Raw genomic sequence first — 14,499 nt, 5'->3', positions numbered from 1 at the left:
AAATGGTGGGTAATAGTAATGACGAGGGATGGCCACATATTTGGGTGTATAAATGTAGAAGGGAGCAATTGTGGATACATGAGTTACCCCGACCTTTGTTTTTCCACCCTTTATTATTTTCCTTTTCCCTTTTTATGAATTTTCTTTATATTACTGCTCAGGGCATTAGGAAATAAGACCATGCTATGAGAGATATGTAGTAACTATTACCCCCTTAAGGTGGGGTATTTATCACTCAACAGGGGTTGGGACATGCATGAGTTCCTTGATGGTGTGTGGGGCACTCAAAGGCGCTATGACCCAGGGTGATGGCCATGATGAAGGGGTAGAGGTCATGTTTGGCTTTTGCCGACATGCTATATTAAATGTCCTAACCATTTTTTGCATTTAATGATATTTTTTTCTTTTGTTTCTTGCTTGTGGCCAAGATATGATTTTAATGTTCTTTTAGTTGCATCAACATATGGGGCAATAGTTCCAGGCCCGACTTAGACATGTGGACAAGGGGAGGGGGTGTACCAGTGCCTTGTGGACTTAGTGGTAATGTGGACCCACATAGGGAAGATTATGAAATAGGGCTTGTAATGTGTGGAGGGGAATGAAAAATGTGAAATGGGAAAATGGGACCTTCCTACTAAAATTGGGGTTTCCCAATTAGTGCCCTTCTTGAAGCCATTTGTCAATAGGGGAGATCCCACGGGACTAGGATTGAGGATTATCCCCCCATTTAAGGTGAGAGAACAAAATTGTAGTCAAAACCCTTCCTTCTTCCAAGTCACCCAGTAATCCGTGCCCAATATGCGCAAGGAAAAACAAGCATAAGCAACCGATTGCACAATGAAAAACATACCTTTAGGATTGGATTTCGCACCTTCAAACATATGCTCTTGACAAATGGGCGAGGGGACATATGACTAGTTCAGGGAGCGGAGATCAAATGGCACAACATCGGCTACATCGGTGGCTATATATATGACTAGTTCAGGGAGCGGAGATCAAATGGCACAATACATTGGCTACATCGGTGGCTATCAAGAGCTGCGGGATGAAGAGATGCCTAGGAGAAAAAATTCTCTTATGGGGTCACCCACTTTTGCTGGGTAACAGGACAAAGGGGACCTGAAATGAACTAGAAGGCACCAGCCATTGTTTGACCAAGACATCATGATACAGGCAATGAGAACAAGGCACAGGTCTGAGACACCTAATACAAAACCTGACATGGTTGTTACAATGCTTTAACTTGTGACCTTGGGCTTACAACGGTGGTGATAAATAGTGCAAAAGTTTTTTATGTACCCCTGTTGACATGAGGGGTAACAATACCTAAAATTCAAGTTGAGGTTGAACTTTCAATGCATAATAAATATGATTACAGACCTGTTTATTACCAAAGGTGACAAATGCGTTCAACTTCTTTTTGGTATAGGATGATAAATATCTCCTTGATAATTGAAGTTGAACCCTATAGTTAACACCATTCCTATCCACAATGCCATTAAAAGGAAGTGATATTACCATGGTACTCCAATTTTGGTTCTTTGGAAGCCATTATTCATATATTTAAAAGCATGAAGATATTGACTTAATGATTATATATGATGACCTCTTCTTTTTTGATATTCATGTCACTGCATTTTGTACTTTTAGTTTACTTTTGCTTCTAAAAGATAAATGTAAATAGTATACCTGGCAACATAAATTGACTTAATATAGTCTGTCAACTTCTTTACAATTTAAATGGTAGCAGCCTTCTGGGAAGATTTTGGTTCATGTAACAGAGTTTGAAAAAATGTGTTTCTAAATTCCTTATAAATTAAATTTGATTGCAATATGTACTAATACCACATTTGTTATGTTTAACTAGGAAAGAAAAAATGGAGTTTTTGATGGAGATATATGTGATGAGGCTGACTTGGAGGTTGCTTGGGTTGATCTTCCTTTTGTCAAATATTTTAAGAATGGGTTCTTCACATCCTAATGATAATCAACCTCTTTCAAAAATTGCTGTTCATAAGGTCTCTATTGCAATTCAGAGTTCTGCTTATGTTGAAGCCAGTCCAAGTCTTCTTGGAAAAAAGGTACCAGATAGGTGAAATCTTAAATTCTTACCTACGATATTTTGGCCTTTCAACATTCTCCATATAAATGTTTATATGCATTTATAATATCTGTCTTGTACTCAAGAACAAAGCTCTTTTGCTTTATATGACGGTTTTTAAGTTTCTTCCTCTTAGTTCATGGAAGTGAAGCATGCAACCATTCTTTGAAGTCACATCTATGAGGACTAAGAGCCTCAGAGATTCACTGCTGTCAAATGCATCAAAGAACTAGACTGTCTGCTCTACATTGGTAAACATAAAGCTGTAGAACAAAGTCACAAATATTGGTTTTGCTTTACCATCAATAAGATAGTGCACAGACTGGATTAGAAAGTTGTGCAATTTAGGAAAGGGCTGTAGATTTATTGCACACGATGGACTATTCTTTACATTGTTGTTGACTCAAGTAAATCATGTCTACATGCAAAATCTTTTGTGTTTTTGTTTTTCTGATTCTTTGTCTGGTTGCACCCTTTTGTAAAGGTCTAATATTTTTTGTGGAATTAACCTTGTTAATGTAACGTAAGAGTGACCATAAGCAGTTGAGGTGCAGCTCCTGGGTGTTTTTCATGACATAGAATGCCCCTCATAGCAGAGCAGCTTAGCCAAAGGACAGCTGTAAGTTACTATAAACATCATTTCCCCAATAAAAGAGTGATATATATAGATATAAAGTTTAGGTATGCTAGTTAAATTGAAAAGCAATATATTCAAATTCAAATTTAATCTTTTTTATTAACATCCACCAAAAAAACCAAAGTAGATTAAAGGGACCAGTGATTGCAACCAATAATAATAGCCAAACTAAAATAGAGGGGTTGCGAAGGACCCCCTAAAAGGAGATGAAATTAAATGAAAAATGGGTAGAAGAGTAGTAGGACATGAAATGACATAAGCATAGTTATACAAGTAGGGTATCCCAAGAAGTAAAACTGTATAGAGTGACGGAGATCTAGTGAAGAAATATGGGTTGAACAAAGATACATTAGCCACAAGGGGAGGAGGGAGCTAGCCTGTAATGTCCCTTAACTAATTTTGTCACAGGTTTATTTGTTCTACAATTTTGACAATTTTGGAAGCCATGGGACCCATGAGATTTTTGGGAAAAGACTTAGGAAGGAAAAAGGGGCCGAAATGTTTTGTTGGTAAAGCGTGGGGGCCACCCACATGAGGGAATACACACTACCTTAGAGGGAAGTTCGAATGGCTAAGGAGAAAAAGTCGAATTGCTAGTTGGAGGGGGCCCACATGGGAAAAAGAGGCCCACGAATTATAAATAGAGGAGGCCCAACCTCATTTTGCATCTTTTGCCTATTGAACTCAACCTTAGTTGCTCGAGTTGCTTAGCCGGGTCACTTGCTGTTTAGCAACGAGCTCTCCAAGCGGAGAACTCACCCTCTCTTCGGTGGACCACGAGTGCCACCCTAGTGAGGTTCCATTCTATTATTCTGGAGGAGTGTAGAAGAAGATTCAGGGCGTTAAACTCAGCTATCATTCAACCAGTGCACTTCAGGAGGACGCAGTAGGGGAACACGCAGGAGCTATTCCGAGGGTCTTTTGAGGTGCAAGTGCCGGGGGAATTTTGGTGAAGGAAGTACAGGGAGACACTAGCCTTTGGGAGGTGTTGTCGCACAGATTGTCACAACAACGCTTAGACTGGGGGCTGTCACCCTGATCCCCGATCTCTCCGTTTAAGCCGTCTCCCGAGGCTAAGGGGGTTAGACCCTATGGGATGAATGAAGACCAACTGTGGACCAGTTGGGTTGGGAGACACAACAAGGCAATTTAGCACCTGATTGATTTAGAAATTAATGTACCAGTGCCTTATGGAGTTAATGATTAAATGATTATTTGTTAAATGTTGCAGAAATATGAACCTTGTAAAACAATCATTTATCATCGAAAATCCAAGCGATATAAGCTATTCAATAAACTCAACGCTTTAATAATGATCCAACAATTAAATTTCTAAAGATTGAATGCATTAAACCACGAAATTTAAATGCTAACCAGCTCACGAAAAAATTCACCACTTTTCAATAGCTAATCTTTAAATAAACGTTTAAGCGCATTTAACTATAGAGAAGTGGAACATAGATACCACAAAAGACACCAAAAATGAAATTCCAATTTTCAGTTAAGCTTTTCAAATATATATATATATATATATATATATATATATATATATATATTTTAATAAAACAAAACTAGATAAAAACTAAAGATTAAGAGTGAAGGGTTTGTAGGTCCGATGGGTGTTACGCAGTTTTTTCTGACGGCAAGATGGAAGAGGGCGAATGAAGCTACGTAGGGTGATGAAGAGTGAAGGGTTTGCAGGTCCGATGGGAGTTGCATAGGCGTTTTGCAGGTCCGGATGGAGATGTCAGATAATCGATTTCGATGCAGGTTGAAGAGGAGAAGGACCCGCGCGCAGTTTTTTTTTTGCGGCTATGGCAGCGTACAGGCAGTGTGGAGCTGGAATGGAGGGTAATGGCCAGCGAATAGAGGGTTTGCTTGTGGAAGACTATTGAAGCTGCGGAAGGGAATGGAGGGAGACCTGATGGCTAAGAAATGCGTGAATATGAAAAACGTGGAAGGATGGCTGAGAGATGGATTCACGATGGCAGCAGAAGTGAATGGCAGATTTGTTGAGAGCTGAAGGGTGAATGGTGTACGCAAATGAGGAAGGGAGCTGGAGAATGGATGCAGGGATAGCTATGGCGTATGCAGATGCAGAGGGACAGAGCAGCGTGAGGACGGTGATGCACTGCGGGCAGAAATGATATGGCTGCGTGGAATGGAAGGGATTGGCAGCGTGGAGAGGGTGATGGCCAGTGTTGCAGCCTGAAGAATGCAGATCTGGAGGTTTGAAAAGATCACACCTGAAACAAATTTCAAAGTCCTTTTGCAAAAAAGAAACCCTCCAGGCAGCAGCAAAAAACCCTTGAATTTCTTCAAAAATTGTAAAAAAATTTAAATCAATTTGCTTCAGATTCCCTGATGGAAACCCTGAAAAATTTTCAAAAAAAATTTGTACCTGCAACCTGCAATGGCAAAAAACAGAACACCCAAAAATAATATGTGCAAGAAACAAAACTGAAAACCCTAAATCAGCTAAATAATTACAGTATTTACAGATTAACGACTCTAAGCAGCCAGATTTATCAATAATCCACAGAAATATTTTCAGAATTTTAAATTTAATGTGAGATGCTTCAGAAAACCCTTCATGCATTCATTATAAAAAAAAATTCAAATGATAAGCCCGGGATCAAAACTCGCTGGGCTCTTTCAGAAAACGCAATCCGAGAGTTGGCTGGTTCAGCCGAGAACTTCCCCTAACACCCGGTAAGCTTAAAATTAAGGATATCCTGCACAGCTTAAATCAACCATTAACATAGAGGGAGAAAACAACAGAGAAATTTAGATCAAATGGAGATACCTGCCATTATATTTCAGAAATTAAACTATCATTCAAACCCCAAAGATCAGACAAGATACCTGTGCCTAGATCAATCTTCATCAAGCTACTATCAATGGCTGAAAATAAAATTATGCAGAAAATAAAACATCTTACAGCGTTTCCAGAAGAGTAACACCAGCAAGATTTTCAACCCCAAAATCTTTCTTTATTGCACAAAAAATAACTACAAGAGAGCTTTCTTTAGCACAAGACTCACAGATCAATCTGATCTCAAATGACCCCTAACACCCTATTTAAAGGAAAAATTCCCAACGGCTAGTTTGAGTGATCCATGTCAAAATGATCTCGACCGTTGATGAGGATCAAAATCCCTTTTAATCTCATCCGTCGAATTTTTAAATGCATTTTAATATATTAAAAAATTGAAATTCTGCATTTATTTACTCAAAACTTTGACTTATTATTATTTTATTATTTTAATTTATTTTTAAAAATTAGTTATTTATTTTTATTTTTTATTTTTTTATTTTTTTTTAATTTTTTATTATTATTATTTATATCATTATTTATATTTTTTATTATTTTTATATTTTTTAATTTTTATTATTTTTTTTATTATTTTTATTGGATCCTCGAACTTAGCCTTTGGAAAATTCACTTAGGACCTAGGACTTAGGACTTATGAGGGGATTAAAACATTTCCTAACCCTCAAGACACTTTACATCATGAACTTTACAATTTTACATTTCAGGGGGGAAAACCCATTTGACATAGACCCTCATAGACCACCCAGTTCTGCGATACAAATATAATCTAGCAGATCAAGCAATTTGTAATAACTTAACCAAATAGTTAGAATTATTTCCAAATTACTTTTACATAGACTTGAAGCACACTAGGATTCCCCTAAGATTCTAATGACAAAATCCATTCCGGCTTTGGGGTTAGGTTGAAGGAAAACTCTACCGATCATGGATCGGTGAGACAAAAAACCTTCCGAAACGTAGATTATCACTAGAAAATTAGGTTTGCCTAGGCAGTTTACATACATGACTCAGATCTGCTAAGATTATTTACAATTTACACATGTAGACTGGGTTTACAACATAACATGATCGGGCTGATGATGACAGTCGAATGGCACAGACATGTCGATCCAGCGCTGTCCCTTTTTTGCGAAAAAGGGGGTGTACTGCTATGGGTAGTTGGCACGTAGTGGTCAACAGGAGGATTTTGGGAGCAGGAGCTTGTTGTTTGAGAGCAGTGTGATCTACAACACTCAGGGCCAGTGCAAAAGCTTCTCACTGGGCACACGTGGCAATTTGTGGGTCGAATTGTGGAGCGAGTATTTGCTGGGAGAGATAAGGGAAAGTTTGGGGAGGATTGTTTCAACTATTTTGGAGTGTTTTGGAGGGATTTTTCTGGAGCTACAGGCAGGTCGTACTTTCCAGCAATTGGAGGACGACATGGCTCTTGGGAGGCCGAATTTCTAGGGTCAAAACCAGGCCAAACCCTTTTTGGGTTTTGGTGGGTTTTATTTGAGTGTGGGTTTAATTTGGTAGAATTTTCTGAGCACCGGAGGTGGGGTTTTCAGTAGCATCTTTGCAGCAGACAACACAGTTTCTCTGAGGCAATGCAGGACACCACTGCAGTAGTTATTTTCAGTGTTGTTAAAATCGCGATTTTTTCCTCTGCCCGATCAAATCGCGATTTTTATACCAAAAAATCGCGGACTTTTTTTTATAGCGATTTTTTCGGAAAAAATCGCAGAGGCACGGGGCAGCGGGCTTTTAATAGGCGAAAATCGATTTTTTTTATGTCATTTTGCTGTTTGCGCGCGGAGGAGGAGGAGAAGAGGTGAGGGAGAGGAGCTGGAGGAAATCAATAGGATTAGACTTTCATTTTATTGTATATGACATTATGACATAATGAGATACATTATCATATTTTTTGTTGATATTTTGAGGCTGAGTTGGGACTCAGGACTTACTATTCAGGACATGATTCAATGTTATGTGTGATTTTAGCGCTAGAAATGATATTAAACATCTTATATATTAGTTTTTTTATCATATTTATGTGTCAATGTATTTATTTTATGTTGTAGATGGTTTAGATATTAAAAAAATTGAAAAAAAATGAAAAAAAATGAATATTTTTGTGCCAAACGCTTTTTTCCCGCTTTTAACGATTTTTTCCGCTTTTTTCCCGGCGCCGATTAAATCCCGATCGCGCTTTGTGCAACATTGGTTATTTTTGCCATTTGGGCTTGACATCTTATCACCTGGGCTTGGTCACGTTTGCCATTGAGGCAATCCTAGGTGCACCTCTTCCACATTATTGTACTATTGCTCTAGATCGTAATAAAATGGATTAGCTGGTTATTATTTTTGGAATTTTTATGCGTGTGCACTGAATATTTTAATATTATGGTGTTGTCCTTATTGTTTGCTTTGCATATCACTGTTTTTCCTAGTTTGGGACATTATAGTGGTATCAGAGCTTTGATCTTGGCTCAGCTGCGGGAGACTTTCCTATGAACGAGGAGGTTAGGCAAAACATCACTTACGGGAGGCAGAGGTATAGCAGTAGGGAAAGGGAGTTGGAGATTACTCCCGATCTGGAGGCACGTGGGAAGACAATCGTTGTAGAAGAGATGGGGGAACCAAGGAGTAAGGAAGAAGCAGCATTCAATAACCTCTTGAAGGCCTTGAACAACTTGGCTAGGGGACAAAAAGAGATGCCGGAGGAAATCAAACAACGAAACAGGGACAAGGGCCTCCATCGTGAGTTCCTATTTGGGGAGACTTCAAGAGCGTCACAACAGTACGACCACCCTTCACCAACCACTCACCTGCCAGCCTATAGTGGGCCATACAGAACCACATTGCCTGCTTTCTTACCATCAACACCTAGTGAGCATGGAGGATCGGATGATCAGATGCCCATGGGAGATTTCTTCAGGGAATGGCAAGCCATGGGGGAAGATTTCAAAGTGGCCCTGTCATTTAGAGACTATTGTCAGCTCAAACAGAATGAGAAGGGAAGGTACAATGGGGGACAAAATTCACAAAACTCAGAGCTACAACGCACTATTGGGAGAATGTATTTCCCCACATATGATGGTTCTTCCAAATGCACAACTCGAGCTTGGGTGGAGAAGCTGGATACTTATTTCCAGCTTAATCGGATGACAGAGGTAGAGGCCATCAAAATGGCTACCCTGCACTTGGAGGGGGAGGCGCATGAGTGGTGGTTTCATGGCTTGTCCACATTGGGGCATGCCAGCGTGACTTCGTATGAGGACTTCACATGGAGAGTGGTGGAGCGATTTGATAGGAGGGATCTAAAGGCTCACTTCAGAGAATTGACCCAACTTAGACAGACTGGCCAACTGAAGCACTACATATCAGAGTTTTTGAGGGTTTTAGTTATGGTGCCAGACCTATCCAAGTTTCGAAGAGTGTACACTTTCATAGAGGAGTTGATGGAGGCATTGTATGGATTGGTGAAGTCATGCAGACCCTCGACCTTGTAGGAGGTAGTGACTAGTGCTAGGGACTTGCAAGGGGCCATCCCCAAGACCAGGGCACCATTTCCCTCACGGACTTCCTACCCACCAAAGGGAGGTGACACCAGACCCCCAGCACAGCGGGCAACCCAGGGGTATGGGAAGTTGGATGAGGAGACTAGGAGAGACCTCCGAAGGAGGAAACTATGCTTTACATGTTGGGAGCCATGGGCACCAGGCCACCGGTGCACAGCCGGCAAGGCCCACTATATAGAGGTCTTCTCAGATAGTGATTAGGAGGACGATGTGGAGTTGGAGTTTGGCGGAGGAGATAGCGAGGGTCAGACAGAGAGGGGACCACCACCACCACAACTACCCGGGGGAGCATCTTTCGCACCCACTGGGGGAGTCCTTGCTTCTTTGCATGGGGTTCCCAAGTTTTTGACTTTGAGGATATGAGGCATAGTGCAGGGACAACGTGTCTTAGTCTAAGTAGACAGTGGGGCCACCCACAATTTCATTGATGCCCAGATGGTCTAGAGGAGGGGCATCACTACAAAGGAGTTTGAGGGATTCTCGGTCCTGGTGCTGGGGGACATGACTATGCAATGAAACTGGTATGTTTCCGCATTGATAGTGACCATCGGGAACTATTCGGTGATAGATCATTTCTTCGTTGTGGATGTACCGGACATCAACATGGTGATGGGTGTCCAGTGGCTTTACTCCCTTCATCGGGTCACCACTTGTTAGTGTCAGTATATGCATACTTCCATCAGGGATCAAATCTGCTCTTTGCATTTTCATTTTAGGTGTCTCATACTGAATTTTTGATCATTCCACTAGGTCATGCCAAAATGGTCCACTGATGGTTGTCTTCTTCTCAGAAAATCAAATTTTCCCTCATAAGGTACATTTGCTGACCCATCTCCATGTTGCATTCAGTTATGTTATTTTTAGAGTCAAGGCAGTTATGTTTCCATTAGGTCTTAGGGTTCATTTCCAAGGTCAAAAGTATAGTTTCAAGTGTAAATAAAGGGCAGCAAAGGTATGAGGAAGACCAATAAACAAAGAGTGATTGGTAGGAAGTCATGGTTATTGTACAAAATTTTTATTTCACTGATGTAATTTTCATCTCAAAAACATGTTTTTAAGATGAAAATAGAGTAATATATTAATATTATATATATAATATTAATAAAACAAATTAATATAATTAAAAATTTTAAAAAATTAATGTTAAATTATATAAAAATAAAAATAAAAATAAATAAAAATTATTATTTCAGCCGACAGTTTGTTAATCCAAAAGTTTTATCCGCATCACTATTTATTATTTCTTCGCTGCTCTTCTGTCATCATCATTCTCATATCCTGAAGATGGATCCCATTTGGGATTTGAAACGTTGGTACAAAAATGATAAAACTGTGGATTCTCCGGTCAATGATTCAAAAGAAAATAGAGTATTTTAGTTGATTTTTTTTTTGATGTAATTCAAGTCATTTCATGTAATAAGTGTTCCCATAAGCTGCCCAAGCATTTCTCCTTGCTGCAAGTAATGAAAGCCATTGAAGAAATCAATTCAATCCAAGCATCATCCACCTGAAAAGAGACAAAGAGAGAAAAGTATTAAACAGAGATTTGGAGGAAAGTAAAAATTCCAAAAAACATTATAAAGTGGGTTTTTTTAAAGAAAAATCAAAATCACCCTCTATATAAGATTTCAAAATCCTTTTTCAAATTCATCATATTCATTTGACAAAGAGAAAGAAGAGAGTTGAAGGAGAGAAGGGAGTTGAAGCCAATTGGTGGCTGAGCAAAGAGGAGGCATTGCGCATAGAGCAGGAGGCGTTGCGCATAAGGCAGATTGTGGAGGCGTTGCGCATAGAGGAGGGAGCGTTGCGCATACAGATAGAGCGCTGCGCATAGGGCCTGTTTGCCAGTGCATTTTTGCACGGCGCTGCGCATAGAGCCGGAGTGCTGTGCATAGGGCCAACAAACACCAAAACCACCCTATCAACCATCTAAATCGCTCTTTTGCTATCTAGAGCCTCTAAACAAGTAAGTACACTCCTTGAACTATCCTCCCGACACTCATTTCATGATTTTGAAGTTTGTTTGCTATTTAAATTTTCAAACCCTAGGTTGCCTAAAAAACCCTCCCTGCTTATCATATCCTTTATTCCCACATTCTGTTGACAAATCCCTCCACCTATCCCCTATACCCTAATTCCCTCAAACAAAATCCCTCTACCTATCCCCTATACCCTAATCCCCAAAACAAAATCCCTACACCTATCCCCTATACCCTAAATCCCCAAAACAAAATCCTTAAACCCCTATTTACTAAACAGTCCCTACCAAAAAATACCCTCCTTCTCACTCTCACATCATATATATCTCATCCTACATCGCACAAACTCCTCTCCCCTTCCCCTATCCCTATTCACCATAACTCACTTCTTGATTACCTTCTCTAGGGTTTCAAAGCTTCAAATTCAAAAGACATGGATAAAGAGGATAGAGATTATGAGGAGGAGGAAAACAGTGGCAGTGAAAGCATAGGAGATGAACCTCAACATTAGAGAAAACCACATAAGGGAGGCAGAATTATCAGAGAGGAACCATCAAACATCAGAGAGTTACAGGCTTCTCATATGACTGTCTCTTGTTTCAGGCATCTAGGGTGTTATGAGTTTTGTGAGCAGGTACAAAGAGTTCAACATCATCCTGAGCTGACTAGGCTTTTTGTAGCCAATCTCCGTGATAACAAGGTAACTCTTGCCGGGGTGACATTTACAGTTTCATCCTCCATCATTGTTGATGCTACAAGGATTCCAAATGTGGGGGAAAATGGTATAAATAACAAGATTTGGATGAGCACTACTATGAGCCATACATCAAATCTAGGTACAGGAATGAAAAGAAGAGGACCTTTCCTTTCAGGTTCCTTGAAGACAAGTATGCCCCTATGATGAGGATCATTATGAAGTATTTTACATGTGAGGGCAGATTTTCTAGATTGTACACCTATCATATTAGGCTTCTTATGCACTTCACAAGAGTGAAAATGTTGAACATCCTGTATTTCTTATTCAGGAACATTGAGAAGATGGCCTACATTGTACAGAAAAAGCCATACCCCCAGCAGATGAGTAGTATCTATCACTATTCCTTGATTAAGATGATTGTGCTACATCATCTCAACCTCCTCAACATCTCCTGGGATACATTTATTGCCAATGACATCTTCAATGGTCCTCAGATTCCTCCACCGGTGCCCCAAGAAGCAGAAAGGCCTTCCAGCAGTGCCAAAGTAAAGAAAAGTGAGAAGGCTAAAGAGACTAAAGTTGTTGAGAAGCCAGAAGCCTACAAAACATATCAGAGAGGGGCTAGAAAGTTGTTTGCAGCGGATAGGCAAGTGTTTACTCCACTTGATGTGGAAGGGGCCTTGCCTTCTTCATCAGCTCATAGGCAAATGCTTGCTCCACAAACTGTGGAAGGGGCTTTGCCTTCTTCATCAACACAACAGGTACAACAGGTGCATAAAGGGAAAGAAAAGATGCTGGAGGAAAGCCTCAATGATGAAGAGGAAAGGGAATTTGATTTGATGGAACATGATGGACTAGAACAACCACACGTTTATCATGGCATTAAGATAGTTGACTTGGAGGCTCAAGATGAGGCAACAAATGAAAATATAACCATAAGGGAAAAAGATGCACAGATCCAAGCACTGATGGACAACTTGGTGAGAGCTAAGTATGTCATTTCATACCTTGAGCAAGAGAACAAGCAACTAAGTGACAAACAAGTCCTCATGGAGCTGGAACTTCTCAAAGCAAAGAGGCAAGGTGACAAAGGCAAGTCAGTAATGCAAGAGGAAGAAACCCCAGCCACCTTGACTATAAAACAAAGGCTTGAGAAGGAGATCGAGGAGGATAGAGAAACATGGCTTGACAGGGTCAATTTGCATTTGGAGAAGTTGCTACAAAGGGCCAACAGGGACAATCACATCATTAGGCACATGGCTCGCCATTACAGGACCCAGAACAAGATTTGCAACATAAGAGTCAAGCAAATGAAGACAAGGCTAAAACAAGCACTCAAAGGCAAAAAGGAGGGTGATAGGCTTAGGTTGCTTGCTAAAGCTTCCTTGGCTAACCCAGACACTTGGTGGTGTTCTCCACAAATTTTGAGTAGGTTTTGAGAATTTTTTCCTTTTTGAAGAATTTTGCAATTTTTGACTCAGGAAAATTGGCTCTATGCGCAACGCCACTGGCGCTGTGCTTTTCCTAGGGGCATCTAAATAGGAAATGGTCAACATTTTTGGATTCACAATGATGAGTACATGCACCCTGTGCATTTGCTAAGCTTTTGGAGCAGAACTGGTCAACCAAAAGGTCAAAAAACACCCAAAAAATGACCTTTCTGCCTTCTTTTTGAGCCACAGAAGCAGTCTTGGGAGAATCAGTTTTTGAGGGGTCAAATCAACTCCAAATGGGAAACTAAAGGCAGATTTGGAAAGTAGATAGGACAGGCTTTCCAATGAGCTATCATGAGCTCAATTTGGACATCGGGAAGACCTCCAAAATGGTCCTGCAAAAAGCGTTGTGCATAGAGCTTGGGCGCTGTGCATAGGACAATTTTATGCTGAATGTTCACTTCACTGTGCCATGACTGTAATTTTGAGTTTTCTCTCATGGATGATGTTTTTACTGATGTAAATGGTAACTAGGCATGTAAATAGGATGGGTAGTAGTTGCTTGAAGGTAGATTCATTAGACCCTCCCTTTTAGAGGCAAGTTGTTAGGTTGCCTAGATTCCAGTTTCTTGTTCAGTTTTTGATGGATTAATTCCTTATCCTAAGGATTCGACCCCTGAGGATAGGAGGAGGATTCTTCTGGTTGGGCCTGAAACGTGATATCGTTCAATTTGTTACAAAATGTTTGGAATGTCAACAAGTAAAAGCAAATCATTGTCATCCAGCGGGTCTTTTACAACCTCATGACATTCCTATGACCAAATGGGAGATCATTTCTATGGATTTCATCACTGGACTACCTCTTACTTCTCAAAGACACAATGCCATTCTGGTAGTAGTGGATAAGTTAACAAAAAACGCACATTTCATTTCCGTAAGAGATACTTACGAAGTTGCTGACGTAGCTCGAGTATTCATAAATGAAATTATCAGGTTTCATGGAGTACCTAAGAAGATTATATCCGATAGAGATTCGCGATTCACTTCAAGGTTCTGGACTTGTATGCAGTCACCCTTAGGAATTCAACTAAATTCGAGCACAGCTTATCATCCTGAAACCGATGGGCAAACAGAAAGGGTAAATCAAGTACTTAAAGATATGTTGAGAATGTATGTTATGGATTAGCAATCACACTGGGAAAAATACTTATCCTTAGTCAAATTCGCATACAATAACAGTTACCACAGTTCGATTG

General features: G+C 40.1%; 1 protein-coding gene across 3 annotated transcripts in view; it reads left to right on the top strand.

Annotated features, from left to right (window-relative positions):
• Positions 1-14,499, top strand: part of LOC149266541 (nucleotide pyrophosphatase/phosphodiesterase-like) — a 396,678-nt gene that overhangs the window by 52,955 nt on the left and 329,224 nt on the right. For 2 of the 3 annotated variants that reach the window (XM_089430676.1, XM_089430680.1), the window contains exon 2: positions 1,868-2,081. In XM_089430676.1, coding sequence (XP_089286802.1) covers positions 1,878-2,081 — 204 coding nt within the window. In that variant the 5' untranslated portion in view covers positions 1,868-1,877. The remainder of the gene's footprint in view (positions 1-1,867; positions 2,082-14,499) is intronic. The other variant, XM_089430684.1, reaches the window with a different exon arrangement.

The sequence above is a fragment of the Pinus tabuliformis genome, chromosome 6 (assembly GCF_031772625.1).
Source record: "Pinus tabuliformis cultivar Carrire ecotype Pingquan chromosome 6, CPIR1, whole genome shotgun sequence".
NCBI lineage: Eukaryota > Viridiplantae > Streptophyta > Pinopsida > Pinales > Pinaceae > Pinus > Pinus tabuliformis.
The sequence above is the reverse complement of the archived record's forward strand: the minus strand, read 5'-3'. Positions and strand labels throughout refer to the sequence as shown.